Source organism: Notamacropus eugenii, chromosome 1 (genome assembly GCF_028372415.1).
Source record: "Notamacropus eugenii isolate mMacEug1 chromosome 1, mMacEug1.pri_v2, whole genome shotgun sequence".
Taxonomy (NCBI): domain Eukaryota; kingdom Metazoa; phylum Chordata; class Mammalia; order Diprotodontia; family Macropodidae; genus Notamacropus; species Notamacropus eugenii.
Window position 1 is genome coordinate 423,416,430 of NC_092872.1, and position 13,865 is coordinate 423,430,294.

Below are 13,865 nucleotides of genomic sequence, written 5' to 3' on the forward strand. Positions count from 1 at the left end.
GTGCAAAGAATGGTTTTGTTCTGTTCCTTTTTAGGGGCAGAAGAGAAAATTCTGGAAGACTTCCGTAAAACACATAGTCCTGATTCTTTGGACTTTCAGCTACAGGCCATGATTCAGGCAGCAGGCAAACTGGTGCTAATTGATAAACTGCTCCCCAAGCTCATTGCTGGTGGACATAAAGTGCTCATCTTCTCCCAGATGGTGCGTTGCCTTGATATACTAGAAGATTATCTCATCCAGAGACGGTGAGTAGTATCCTGAAAGAGCTGCGTGACAGGTACCATTCACTCCCTTGTTTTATACGTTTGATGACAGAATTGCACAAAATATGATGCAGTAAAATTGATAGGATTAAAACTATTGAGTAAATGAGTAAAAGAATGAATGAAAAAGTATGAAGTACTCACTGTGTGCCAAGCATTGTACTGGGCACTGTGATTACACTCAGAAATGTTCTCAGTGAGCTCATATCCTAAAAGGGGACAGCACATGTAAGAGATCGAGGCTGTAAGGCATTTGGGAAGTCCCAGTGGTCCTAAAGGGACAAGGGTAAAGTCAGGTGGTAATATATCTTCTGTACCATTTTCATTGGTAAAAAAAAAAAAAAAAAAAAGTATGCATTTCTGATGTTAAGCCATATGATACCAAGGACTTGAATGTTGAGGACTTTCCTTCCCCGTCTTCAGTAGTGGTAACTGCTGTGTCCATAGGAGCTGCAGCATGTACAGAGGCATTTGTCAGGTCATCTCTCTACCAGGGTTACTCTTCTGACCAAACTGCAGTCAGCGATCTCTAAGGGGTGGTGCCATTTCAGGGTACAGTCTTGTGCTATCTCCACAGGAGTCTGAGGGGAGCTGGTGGGTCAAGGCAGTGGCAGCAGTTTGTCCTACTCTGCACATGCTGACCCCTGGTTCTCCCTCAGGATACCTTGCTGCTTCAGCTTCCCTGTCATTTGGTGATGGTTCATCAGCAGCTGGCATTGGCGTTCCCTTCATGGCATGTCCTTCTCTAGAAAGGTCGCTTCTCTGGGCAGCAAAAAGAGATGAATTTAAAGAAACCTCCGAAAACCTGTAAACCGATACGGATGTAGAACAATTATAGGTTAATCCACAGAACCGTTATCAGACATACATACTTACATGTGTGTCTGTGTATATATATATTAATAGAGTAAGAGTTTCTTGAGTGCATTTACCACATCTCATTTATCTTTGTGTTTAAAGATAAACAGAAAGCTTTCTTTCTCATATTATTGTTCTTTGTGGCTTTCTGGCTTGAGTATTTCCTCTTGTTAATACCACATGAATTTGGTAAGGAACTAATAAGAACTCCCATTTTACATACACGATCCACATTGATCTTCACAACTAACCCTGTGATATAGACAGAGAAGAGATTTTATCCCCTTTTTACAGATGGAGAAACTAAGGCTGAGAGAATCTGCCCATTTTTCTCCAAGGTGGTGGCCTTGGTAATTGAGTATTGGTCTTCTGATTCCAAGTCAGATGTACTTTTTGCTTCTCACATTATATAAAAATAAAACTTCATGCAGTGAATCAACTGATCTTCATTATTTAAAAATGATTAACCCTGAATTACCAAATCGATGGGTTTATTAGTTCTTTAAAAAAGAAAAGTTCTGCACAGTGTTGATGATGAAGTATTAATAGCCAGGTTTTTTTTCTTGCTGAACTAGTCCTCAAGTTTTTTTCTTCTTGTTCTTGAATTGAGTTTCCTCTCTTACAGTTATCTGTTTAGTTTTACTGCTATTTAATTTTGCACCGGGCTTTGAGGCAAGCATGAAGGAATAACTAAAGAATCTGCCAATCACACAAGTAATTTATGAAACTTCTAGTGTAGACCAGGCACTGACCTAGGTGCTAAGGATTCACGTACAAAAATATAATATTTGCTGCCTTCAGGTAGCTTCTAGCATATCAGGGACTTATTTTAACCATTCTTCTGAAATTTTTAAAGTTTTTGAGATTAACAAGTTAGTAATTTTGACTTTTTTAACATTAGCAAGATTTTGTTTCCTCATTTAGTGACCATGTCATGCCTGTTGATGATTTGTCATCATCGTCCAAAGCTGTAAAAGTTAACATCATATCCATGGTAATAGCCATCCCAGGAATCTCTCTTAATAGTGCAGTAAGGAGCTTAAATAAAGCTATGATTGTATTCTAGGACTTAAGTATTGAAATATTAGGAAGATATCCTTCATGTAAATAGGTTGTTCCCTAATATCTCTAACCCTTTTTTAAGGTAATATTTTCTACTTTGACTGTCTCTTAGCATAATGGTTTTTAATAAGTTTAGTATCCATGTTGTGACATATGTTTGCTCTACATATTGTATTTTTTTTATTTTAGTGGATATCCTTTAGTTTTTAATATATTGGGATTTGGTGAGAAATCCTTGCTTATCCTACACTACCCCATTTTGTAATTTCACAGCCAGTTCTCAGTCCTATCCTCTTTCCACCTTTGTTCTTCCAGTCTAAAGAATTTTCATTTTTTTTATATTCTGGCCTCACGTGAAAACTGTGCTTATAGTCACTCATTAGTCACTTGATGAATTTTAACCACGTTTCCCTGCGTCTTTTCCAACTCATTTCTAGTTTTCTTAAGATGTAGCAGTCAAAGCTATACACAGAACTTTGGTGTGAATATGTCTTGAGTATGTATCCGAAGTATAAGAAGGGAATAATGATTTCTGTTTGGATGCTAATTTCTTTCCTAAGGATGTTCAATTTTGTGTTGGTATTTTGAACCAGAGTAATAAATTAGACATGTATCTTAGGAGAACATAGAATTTAAAAATCACAAAATATTGTAATTGGAAGGACCCTGAAAGGTTGTTTATTCTAATTCCTCACTCAGTTCAAGAATCCCTTATAAAATCCTTGATCATGTAGTGCCTGGTTTTGAATATTTCATTGATAAAATATAAAGCCAGCACTAGCATATGGCAAATTGGACCTTGCCTCAAGGCCCCAACATGGGGGGAGGGACAGGGGTACAGTCAGGGTTGTGTTCTTCCTTCTTGTGGCAGCCACTGTCTACAGTCTTTGTGCTTCATGGTGCTTCCATGTGGCACAGCCCTGCAGCCAGAATTCTGTCACTCTGGCACCCCTCTTTCCAACCTGTCTCTTCTCCTAGCTCTCAGTCCCTCTTCTGGTACCTGATCTCATGAAATACCCTGCCTCTTCCCACTCAACTGTTTTTGCCCTAGATGAAAAAATTTCTATCTATAGCTGTATAGCAGCCCTATTTCACAGCCTGTTCTATTTTGGAACAGGTATAATTGTTATTTTTTGAACCCAAATTAGTCTTTATTCTACTCATTCATCCTAGTTTTGCCCTTTGGAGTCACATGGGATAAGGATACTCCTTCATCCTCAAAGCATACCTACCATGTTTGAAGATAGTGATTGCCTTCACCCTAAGTACTCTCTTTGGCAGAATAAACATTTCCGATTCCTTCAGCACTTCCTCCAGACACCTTGATATCTAATTTTTTCTCTTTCTGCATATACTACAAATTTGTTATTATTTCTCACCCGTTGCCTTCCCATTGCAGAGTACATTAAAACCTTTACTTCCCTTGATGATACTTGGGATTGTATTAACCTCATTTACATTTGGCCCTATTAGTCTCCTGTTAGTTTCAGCCTGTCTTTCCAACCAGAGCTGATCATCTTTGAATTCTGATTTCTTTCAAATATCATAGGGGTTACTAACCTCACCAGGGTATGTATATTCCAAGGGAGAATACAAGAAGCTTGTGTTGAGTACATTGAGAATATTTGGTAGATAACTCTGTTATTCTATTTAAATATTCCAATAGTAGGTAGCAGTTAGTGTAAAAAAGTTGTGGATTAGAGGGCAAAGAATGGTGAAGAAGTTGGGATGGGGTGGGAAAATAGAAAGCGTTTTATTTCCTCTGAAAGATTTGAAAGAGATAGTTGAAGGAATAATTACACTCAGTCAAACTAGGTAAATGAGGTTGAGCTAAGAAAAAAAAAAGTCAGGCTGGTATGGAAAAAACAAAACCAGAAACTGATTGAATTTGTTTAATAGCCAGAATTAAAAAGAATTTTCCATCAATCAAGTTAACATAATTTTTGATGTTCCCTTGATAAAATATTCCTTTCTTAGTAAGCATGCTTATAAAACTTTAATTCACTTTTATAACAGCTTAGATTTGTGAATCAAGATTCTCAGTCCTATTTTTAATCAAATCTAAAGTAAGAAACAAACTAGAAGCTGAACATGTTATGTCGGAATTACTTTCAAAAACTATACCAAGAGTAAAACTGTTGGTTGACAAGAAATAGAATCAGTGGTCTTACTAATTTATTTGATTTATTCAATGAACATTTAACAACTTTTTGATACCATACCATGTTATTATATGTTGAATAAAAGTTTTCTTTTTGAAAAACTAATCTTTTTCTATATCTTACGTGTACATTCATAGTAAACTGTTGAATTTATTTCCTTACATATTAAATAAGAAATATTATTCTCAAACATAGAGAAGGTTTACTAAAAGCTATAGGATGAAGGTACCAAAAAAGGTTGGGAACTCTTGAGAGAGAATATACCGCACCTCCAGCCTCATGTATCATCACCAAAACCTTAAATGTCCCTTTATCTCTGTGTCTGTTGAGCAAGGCAAAGCAGGTAGCTCTCAAGCACAACACTATCGACATTCCTTATGTTAATGTTCATAAATTAATCAGCCATCTAGTAATCCACCATATCAGGAATTTATTATTTGTTTTTAACAGAAAGAAACATCTGGCAAATGACTAGATAGTTGAGGTGTTCTTTGCACCACTTTATATGACTAAGTTTAAAATATATTCCTTTAAGCAATACTACTTTTGTCTCTTACTATTTTCTTCTTCCAGTTGCTCTTCATTGTGCTTTTACAAACTCTTGACTCATGGATTTTCATGCAGGCATTATTTACTGACGTGAAGTGCTGTTTTCACACACATTCTGTTATATGTATTTATTTGGAACAAGGTATATGAACCCTTCCATTACCATTTCCATTCACGAACTCTTTTCATATTCACCATTTTGTGTTAAAATTATACAATTACTTTGTTTCTGTTATCCGTATTCTGGACATTGATAAACATCTTGAAGGCCATCTGTATTAATTCTTTCTGTAGTGATATTTTTTTGAAGAATTATTGAGAATTACCTCCACTATTGATCTTTCCATGTCATACCTGATGTTTTTCTGGTATGCACTTTTAGACCTTAAAAGGAGGTAGGGTTTTGTTTAATTACTTGAATCTCATTGACCCTGATGTTTTGGGGTTTTTTGTTTGTTTTTGTTTTTTGGGTTTTTTTGCTTAACTTACTATAAGTAGTTTCTTGAGACTTTTGGTCGTTGCCTGAGTCTTACAGTCAGATTTGAGTCATATCTTACTTTCCCCTAAAAGAAAAATTAAACTGAGAATTACATAAAATTAAACCACAGAATATTCTTGGGGGGGTTGATTTTGTTGTTCAGCCTTTATAACAGAGATAAATATTACTCTAGTTCTTTTTAACCTGTCCTCTTACAAATTTTGATACTAATGTTAGTTAATGACTGATGATGTTTCAGCGGAAGATATTATTACCCAGTATAATAGCGAGTAATAAATGTTAAATTTTGCAAAAAAGATTCCTTGATTCCTTTTTGGCCTTTGTGCTACTGTGTATGTGCATATAAAAGGATAAAATTTAAAGTCTAAACCCAATGATTTTTCTATGTTTTTAACTATTCTGCCTTTAAAATGTGCTTATTTGATGCTTAAACTCTTACTCTTTGTGGATACCTCCAGGTACACATATGAACGGATTGATGGCAGAGTACGAGGAAACTTGCGCCAAGCTGCTATTGATCGTTTCTGTAAACCAGACTCAGATCGCTTTGTCTTCCTCCTGTGCACCAGAGCAGGAGGCCTTGGTATCAATCTCACTGCTGCTGACACTTGCATCATTTTTGATTCAGATTGGAACCCCCAAAATGACTTACAGGTAACTATAAGGAAGATAAATATTTCTCTTGATCCCCCCTAAAATCCGTAAAATGCCATAGGCCCAAGTTACTACTGTAAGAGGGTACTTCTGCCCAGTATTGAGATGAGCACTAGAAATCTAGGTCAGTAGTTTCTGTCAGATAGGAAAACTTAAGATGGAAATATTAAGCCTTTCAACTAAATAGAATTCATTGCTTTCTACCTTGATTTGTAACATTAATTCAAATTGACTCATATTTTTTTTAAATCCATGATTTCATTGATATGGCTACTCTTTCATCAACATACATTCCAACACTTCCATAGATGATGCAGTGAGTGCTACAGTTGGAGTCAGGATGACTTGAATTCAAATACTACTTCAGATATGTACTAGTGGTATGACTCTAGGCAAGCGGCTTAACTTCTATCTACCTCAATTTCCTTATCTATAAAAATGGAAGTGATTATAGCATTACCTCATAGCTGCTATGAAGATCAAATAAATTGACATGAACTACTTTTTTCAAATTAACATACTATAGAAATGTGAGGCAGTAGTAGTTGTCATTGTTGTCTGAGTAATTGCAGATGACTGTTTCATAAGTGTGATCAAAAAAATTCATCACCTGTTGACCAGTTTTCTGATAATGAAATTTCCAAAGCTTAACTAGAATCCTTGGACAAGAGACAGTTTTTCATCAGGCACGTATTCAAAGCCATTCCCAGATGAGAAGAATCTTAGAGCTTTTCTGGGAGACTTTTTCTAGGAACTCGAGGTTACCTCCATGCTTCAGTGAAGCATTGGAGTAGAACTTTGAGACAAGTTGGCTAAAGCTTACCCTCAAAAAATCTTTTGAGAAATCAATTGATATTTGGATCAAAGCTGGGTTTTTCTTGTTAGCAGTCGGGGTTTTGAATTTGATAGCCAGATCTTTCTGTTCCTACAACACCCAATAAATTAGTGAAACCAATCACTGCTGCCTTATGGGTCCTATTTTTTAAATAAATTTTATTAATTCCTTTTGTTTTTACATCACAGTTACGTCCAGATAAAGAAACCCACCACAATTACTGCTTGAATCTTCTCTTATAACAGACAAAATCAGTTTTGCGAAACCAACAAAGTGACTGCTCCAACAATGTACATGCATTATACTCCCCACCTGTAGTTCCCTACTTCCTCCTGATATAAAGGAGGAACTTCCTCTTTTCTCCAGACCAAAACAGGTCATTACAACTACTCAACATTTAGCTTCAATTTCATTGGAGTTTTGTTTTGTTTGTTTATGTTATCATTGTCATTGTGTATATTGTTTTCTTCTTACTTTACTTACTTTACTCTAAAGCAATATTGTGAAATGGATAAAGAGTTGGTCCTTACAGTTCAGAAGACTTGGGTTCAAATCCTACCCTTGACACATACTAGCTGACTTTGAACAAATCACTTAACCTTACGTTGATAATTCTTTTGATTTTTAACCACTTATCCATTGGGGAATGGTCCTTAATAGTTCTGACTATTTTGAAAAATTAATGGATTTGGTGTTTCAGACAACTCTCTTATAAGTTTTAAAGAAGATGCCAAGCTTTATTGATAGTTTCCATATTTAGAAAGTCCCTATACCAGTGAAATCACAGATTCAATCACTGTCCTTATCCGACTTTATTCTGGATCAGTTTACATAAGTCTTCTCATGTTTTATAGTCTTTGTTTCTTTCATATGCCACAAATTTGTTCAGCCAATCGATATAGGTACCTACTTTGTTTCCAGTTTTTAACTACCACAAAAAGTGCTACCAGGAATATCTTGTTATATATGGGGTCTTTCTGTCTTTCATGTCCTTGCTGTATATAACCACAGTAAGTAGTAGAATCTCTGTGTCAACAATTTAGTGACTTTTCTCACATAAATTCCAAATTGTTTTTCAGAATGGAATCAGTAGAAAATTCCATTAACTGTGTATTAGTGTGTGTCTTCTCACTGCCTACAGATTATTCTATTTTCATCTTTTGTTATCTTTGCCGGTTTACTGGATAAAACCTCAGAGTTGTTTTAATTTTTATTTCTCTAGTTACTAGTGATATGGATCACTCTACCATAGGATAATTGATAATTCTTTTTGTTTTTGTCCACTTTTACCCTCTCTGTTGGGGAATAGTTCTTAATGATTTTGACTGTATTTTGAGGATTAAATTGATTTGGAAAATAAGGTACAATAGATGGCCTTAAGTCTAACGTTTTCCATGGTATGATTGTTCTTTTTAATAAAATATTTGGGTTAGTAGAATATCATCTTTACCATATATTCACAAATTACCTTGATACTATAATAATTAGTTCTTTATTTGATCTGGACCATCATTTGAAACATTAATTTCATTATATTATAGATTTATGGGACTACTAATAAAATGTGAGCTAATAAGAGTTTACCAAAGATCCCTTCATTTTAAAAAAAAACCAGTTGGATCTTTTTTAGGACAGTTGAGTATGTCAATTTAGAAAGTCGAATAGAACAGAAGCTACAACAAGAGAGGTCTCAGGGCAGTACATAGTTAATGAATGAATGGTATCAAGAGTAAGTGCCATAGAATTGAAAAGAGGGAGGGATTCCTCTAGATTGTGGAGGATCTGGAACATTTCACAATATGAGGAGGCGTTTGATCTGGCTCCCTTGAAAGATGGGTAGATTTGGATTGGTGATATGCCATGGAGGACAGCATTGCAAGGTAGCAGTAATGGTGTAAGTAAGCAAAAGCATGGAGGTAGGAAAGTATCTGAGGAGTTTTGAGTCTTCCAGTTTGGCTCATTCAGAATCATGAATTATTGATAAGGCTGGTAAGGTAGGTTATGACTAGCTTATTGAAGGTCTTGAGTGCTAAGCTAAGGAATTTGGATTATCCTTTTGGATTATCCCAGCCTTTTACAGGAAGAACTATGTTTCATTTCCTTAAAACTTTGAGATCACGGGATTAGGGGAGAGGTAGCAGGGTTGGGTAAAGTTGACAGAGAAAGTTGTGACAGCATTAGCAGGTCAGGAAAACTTTTTATAAGAATCATTCTTTTCCTTATAAAGAAATCCAATAAACCTTACAGGGAAACAAGCTTTACAGGTAGTTGGGGGGGATAGTAGCATTATTAGTGTCATCCAGCTTAGAGCTTTTTTAGAAAAAGCTTTGAGGTGCATAATAATGTATTATTGCAGAAATTACTAGAGATGACTGCCCTGCAGCCTGCTCTCCTGATTAGTGAGTCTCTGCCAGCAGTCAGCATTTCTGGAAGGATCTCAGACATGCTCACTTCACTACTCACTCAGCTTACTCTCCAAATTGCTTCACCTTATTAGCATGCCCACCTCCAGATTACTTCACCCTGGGGTTTGCTCTCTCTTGATTGGTGGCTTCCCCCTACTGTCTCCTATTCACCCACCTCCTTGCTTTCCAGCTCCATTTTATGTTTTGTCTTCTCTTGTGTTATATCCCAATACTTTGTTTATCTCTACAGTTTTTCCTCAGACTATCCCAATCTGCTATTAATATGCCTGCTAAGAAACAAGATAGCAGAGAAGTTTTTTGAGCTAGAGAATTGCATGATCATAGTGGTATTTTAGGAAGATTATTCTAATATTAGGAAAGGCTAGAGAAGGGGAAAAACTGAAGGAAAAGAAAGCAGTGCAGTGAGGTGATTAGATTGTATTGTGAAGGAAGAAATAGAAAGGAAAAGACGAGCCACCTGATAGATGGAATAAAAAAATCAGTGGAACTTGGTAATGGGTTAAAATATAACAGTAAACTTTTAAGCCTAAGTAAGTGAAAGAATAATATTGTAGCACTATCAGAAATGAGATAGTTGAAAAAGAAAATGGGACTGGGGGACACACAGCACAATCATTTCCATTTTAGACATTTAATTGAAGCGGTGGCAGAGTAGGCAAGTAGAAATGTATAAAAAAAGATAGAATTGTGGGACTAGAGCTAGGGAGAAAGGTCAAGCTTAAAAATTTAAGTTTTGGTAGTCTTCCCAATTACTTGTCTCAAAAAAAAAGAACTGAAGGTGGAGTATGCATAGGCATTAAGATAGTTGTTGGATGAAATTCTAAGCCTTGAATCATTGGGAGAATGTCAGTATTTTAAGTAAAGAAGTTTGGGAAGATTATGCCTGGTGATCTCTTTATCAAGTAAAATGATAGTATCCTAGAATTTTGGAGTTGGTCAGGCCTTAGAAGTCATTTTTTTTAGTGACTTTTTTAGTCTTTGCTAAAAGTATATCCACATATTGTCCCATTGGGGTTTTAGTTACTACCTCTGTTCAATCATCTGTTATTCACAAAGAGAAGTAATAATTTCCTGTTTTGAAATAAATCCTTTGTTCTACTTCTAGAAATTGTCTTAGTCATTCAGTGTTTCCCAAAGATAGAGTAATGAAACTGTTCAGTCATACTATTGTCAGTGGCACAGAGAAGAGGATACTAAATTAAACAGGGACTCAGTGACTTAGAAACAGTTTTGTTTTCAGGATCCTAAGGGTGCAAGTCCAAAAGAATCCGAAAGACTCAGGGGCTCTGATGACATTAAAATAGTTGCTAAAGCTACTTTGATCAAGAGCAACTTGGGAGATCTTAGAATTATGTATACCAGTTTGCAAAGCACTTTTATACACATCCTCTCAACAACCATATAAGGTAAGTAAAGCAAGAACTTAGAGCAGTGAGGTGGCACAGCGGTTGGAGTGCTTGGTCTGGAGTCAGGAAGACCCAAGTTCAAATGGGGCCTCAGATTGCTTACTAAGTTGTGTGATCCTGGACAAGTCACTTGACTGTGTTTGCCTCAGTTTCCTTACCTATAAAATAAACTGGAGAAGGAAATGGCAAACCATTGTAATATCTCTGTCCAAAAAGAAAATAATGGGTTCATGAGTGAACAAAAGCAAAAGGCAAGAACTTTTTTTCATTACACAAATAGAGGAGACCTGAAGCTCAGAAGGATTAAGTAATTCGTCCTAAATTGTGCAGCTTCTGAATGCCAAAGCTAGATCTTCACCAAGTCACATATTTTAGAATTAACAGAGATCTTTGCAGCAATCTAGTCCAACCTGTACGTTAAAAGAATCCTCACTAGAACATACCTGCTGGGTGGTTGTCAGCAATAGAACCTGTGCTTGGAGATTCCCAGGGCATATTTGTATAGCTCTAATTGTTAGAAAGGTTTTCCTGACACTGAGGCTAAATTTGCTTATTTCCACCCACTCAACCTCATTCTGTCCTCTGTGCCAAACAGAACAAGTCTGATCCCAGTTCCCTGTGATAGCAGTAGCAGAATAAGACCAGGGAGGCTTTCTACAGATATCATTCCCAGGCTTTCAGATATTTAAAGGCAGCTAGTTGTGCATTGATTAGCATTTCCCATATATCATGCTGCCTTTCTATCCTAATGTCTGGTATCATTTAGTCCGTGTTTGTTCTCATGCATGGTTATTCCTGCTCAGGAGGCTCTGGAGAATCACAATGTCAGGGCTAGCCAGGGGTTCTCATCCATGCCAGAGCAGAACTTGCAGTGGCTCTGAGATGTCAGAGATTCATTAGACCAACCAACTCAAAGAGGCATTATCCCTCCTATGTGGGGACCATCCTGCATCTCCTCTTGCCTTCCCCGCAGCTTTTCAGCTACCTTTTCCACTAGGTAAGCTCCTTCAGGGTAGGGACTGTCTTTCTCTTTGCTTATGTTTGTATTCCCAGTGCTTACCACAGTGCCTGTACATAGTAAATGCTTAATAAGTCTGCTGGCCCAGAAATAAACTAGCCTCCTATATGAGGATGGGGGCATGCTTCACTAGAAAGTTAAATGAGAGTCATGTAACAGTCATGGTACTTTTGCATTACTTTTCATTGTTAGCAAATAAATGATTACTTGAGAATAGATTAACCTGGTTTATTGTCTCTGATCCTAACTCACCAGGTGACTGCTACCTACATCAAAATAACTGTTGGTCAAGCAGCAGTCCATGTTTTGTTTTGTTCTTTCTTTAGGAATTTGTCATACACAGTATATACTAATGTCATAATTCATCTTGAGCTGTCATATTGCAAAGGCTACCACTGGGAGTCAGAGAGGAAGTAGCTATATAGGGCATCAAAGACATTAAAGGTATTAGAACCCAGTCTTAGGAATTGGCTAGTACCAAATATGTAGAGGGTTCTATTACAGTCAGTGTTGAAGGGTCTAAGTAGTATTATTGGATTTTCTGGATGATACTATTTCAATTTTGGTGAGCATATGTCTTCCTATTTTATATCTGCCCTGATACTGAATAATATTAGCTCTGTAGTTGTATGTGTTATGGATTCTACATAAATGAGAGGGAAATTGTTTGAAGAGAGCCTTTAAAAAAATGTATTTTATTCTACTGAATCATGGGTTGATGGTTTTTTGGGGGTTTTGATGTGAGGCATGGTGAAGGTTGTAATCAATGTACAATAAACTCAGTGGGATCTTATTTTTTTTTTATACTTCTCTGACATTTGTATGACTGAAGATGTTTTTTACTGTAGAAAAGCATCCGCGTAAGCTGTAGTGAATAGTCTACCTGTCCCCTTTCCATATTCCCATCAGATACCTTCAATACAAGGATAGGCCATTCTCATAGAGATAAGAAAGTACACATATGGGTCAGTATTCACTGATGTTTTCTCGGTCTCCTTGTTTTACTAATAGTGCCATGTGTTATCTGGACCCAGAATAGATTTGGATGGAGGACTTAAGACCCAGTCTCATTTGGGAAATTGCACAGCACTTGGAATGATCCCATGTTGCTTATTGCCATAAAAGCAGTAACAATAATAGCAGTAGCCCCTCAGTGATACTGATTAGTAAAAATAATAGAATATCATAAGTTTAGAAGAACTACAGTTACAGATAGTCTAAAAGCAATGGAAAGACAATTGGATATAAACAGTTTATACGATGTTGCCAGTTATTATTTGTGCATATGAAGTAGTATGGAAACATCATGATGGCTAATTATAACCAGAAAAATCAGTGAGTTTTCATATAGCAAGAGTAGGGGATAGTAGATAAATGAAGTATTGCACTGATATTCACAAAATATTAGAAGAGTTGGTTAAAATCCTATAGCTTCTTGAGTAGATCCTCTGTAGAGGACTTATGTAGAAGTGGACAGGAATCGCACAGCATAAGAGGATGTGGAGGTGGTATGACCTTCACAGAAAGGAGGATAGACCCAAGATGCTGATGAAATCTGGAACCAGATCTTAATGCTGAGATAAAATTAGGTAAAACCTACTGTGTGTCTGTGTCTGTGTGTAAGAGAATTTAAGTTCTGGTTTCCTGCCTCAAAGGAGCAATTGCCTGATTCAGCCAGCAGTATCCTCTTATTCAACTTAGGATCATATTCCTCTCTGAAAAGTGGCTGTTCTTAAACCTCCGTCTCCCTAACAAGGGGCTGCATGATGCTACCAACCCTTGAAATAGGAGGAGTCATGGGGACCTACCAATGGAGCCTCTCTCCTCCCTTCCTGCTTTATGTGGGCCATACCTACCTATTTCCTTCTGATTCCCACTGTAGATGTTGCTGTACCCAGAATGACAATTTCCTGCCTGAAGCAGAGCCTTGAGTTGTACAGGGGTTTCAGAGACAGTAATGGGGAATGCCCCAAGTTCAAAATCCTTGTTTTATAGTTCCAGAAAAGGGACAAGCTTCTTTTTAGTGGCATCCTTCCTCCTGTTGGTGCCCTTTTCTTCTTTTGTGACCCCTCTTTTCCTTACTCAGATATCTGTTTCCCTTGGGCTTCCCCTTTACTTCTCAGAAATCCCCAC

At 36.8% G+C, this 13,865-nt stretch overlaps 1 protein-coding gene across 8 annotated transcripts in view; it reads left to right on the top strand.

Annotated features, from left to right (window-relative positions):
• The window catches only part of CHD6 (chromodomain helicase DNA binding protein 6), a 186,915-nt gene that overhangs the window by 112,452 nt on the left and 60,598 nt on the right, over positions 1-13,865 (top strand). For all 8 annotated transcript variants that reach the window (XM_072631470.1, XM_072631477.1, XM_072631474.1 and 5 more), the window contains exons 16-17: positions 35-245; positions 5,852-6,047. In XM_072631470.1, coding sequence (XP_072487571.1) covers positions 35-245; positions 5,852-6,047 — 407 coding nt within the window. The remainder of the gene's footprint in view (positions 1-34; positions 246-5,851; positions 6,048-13,865) is intronic.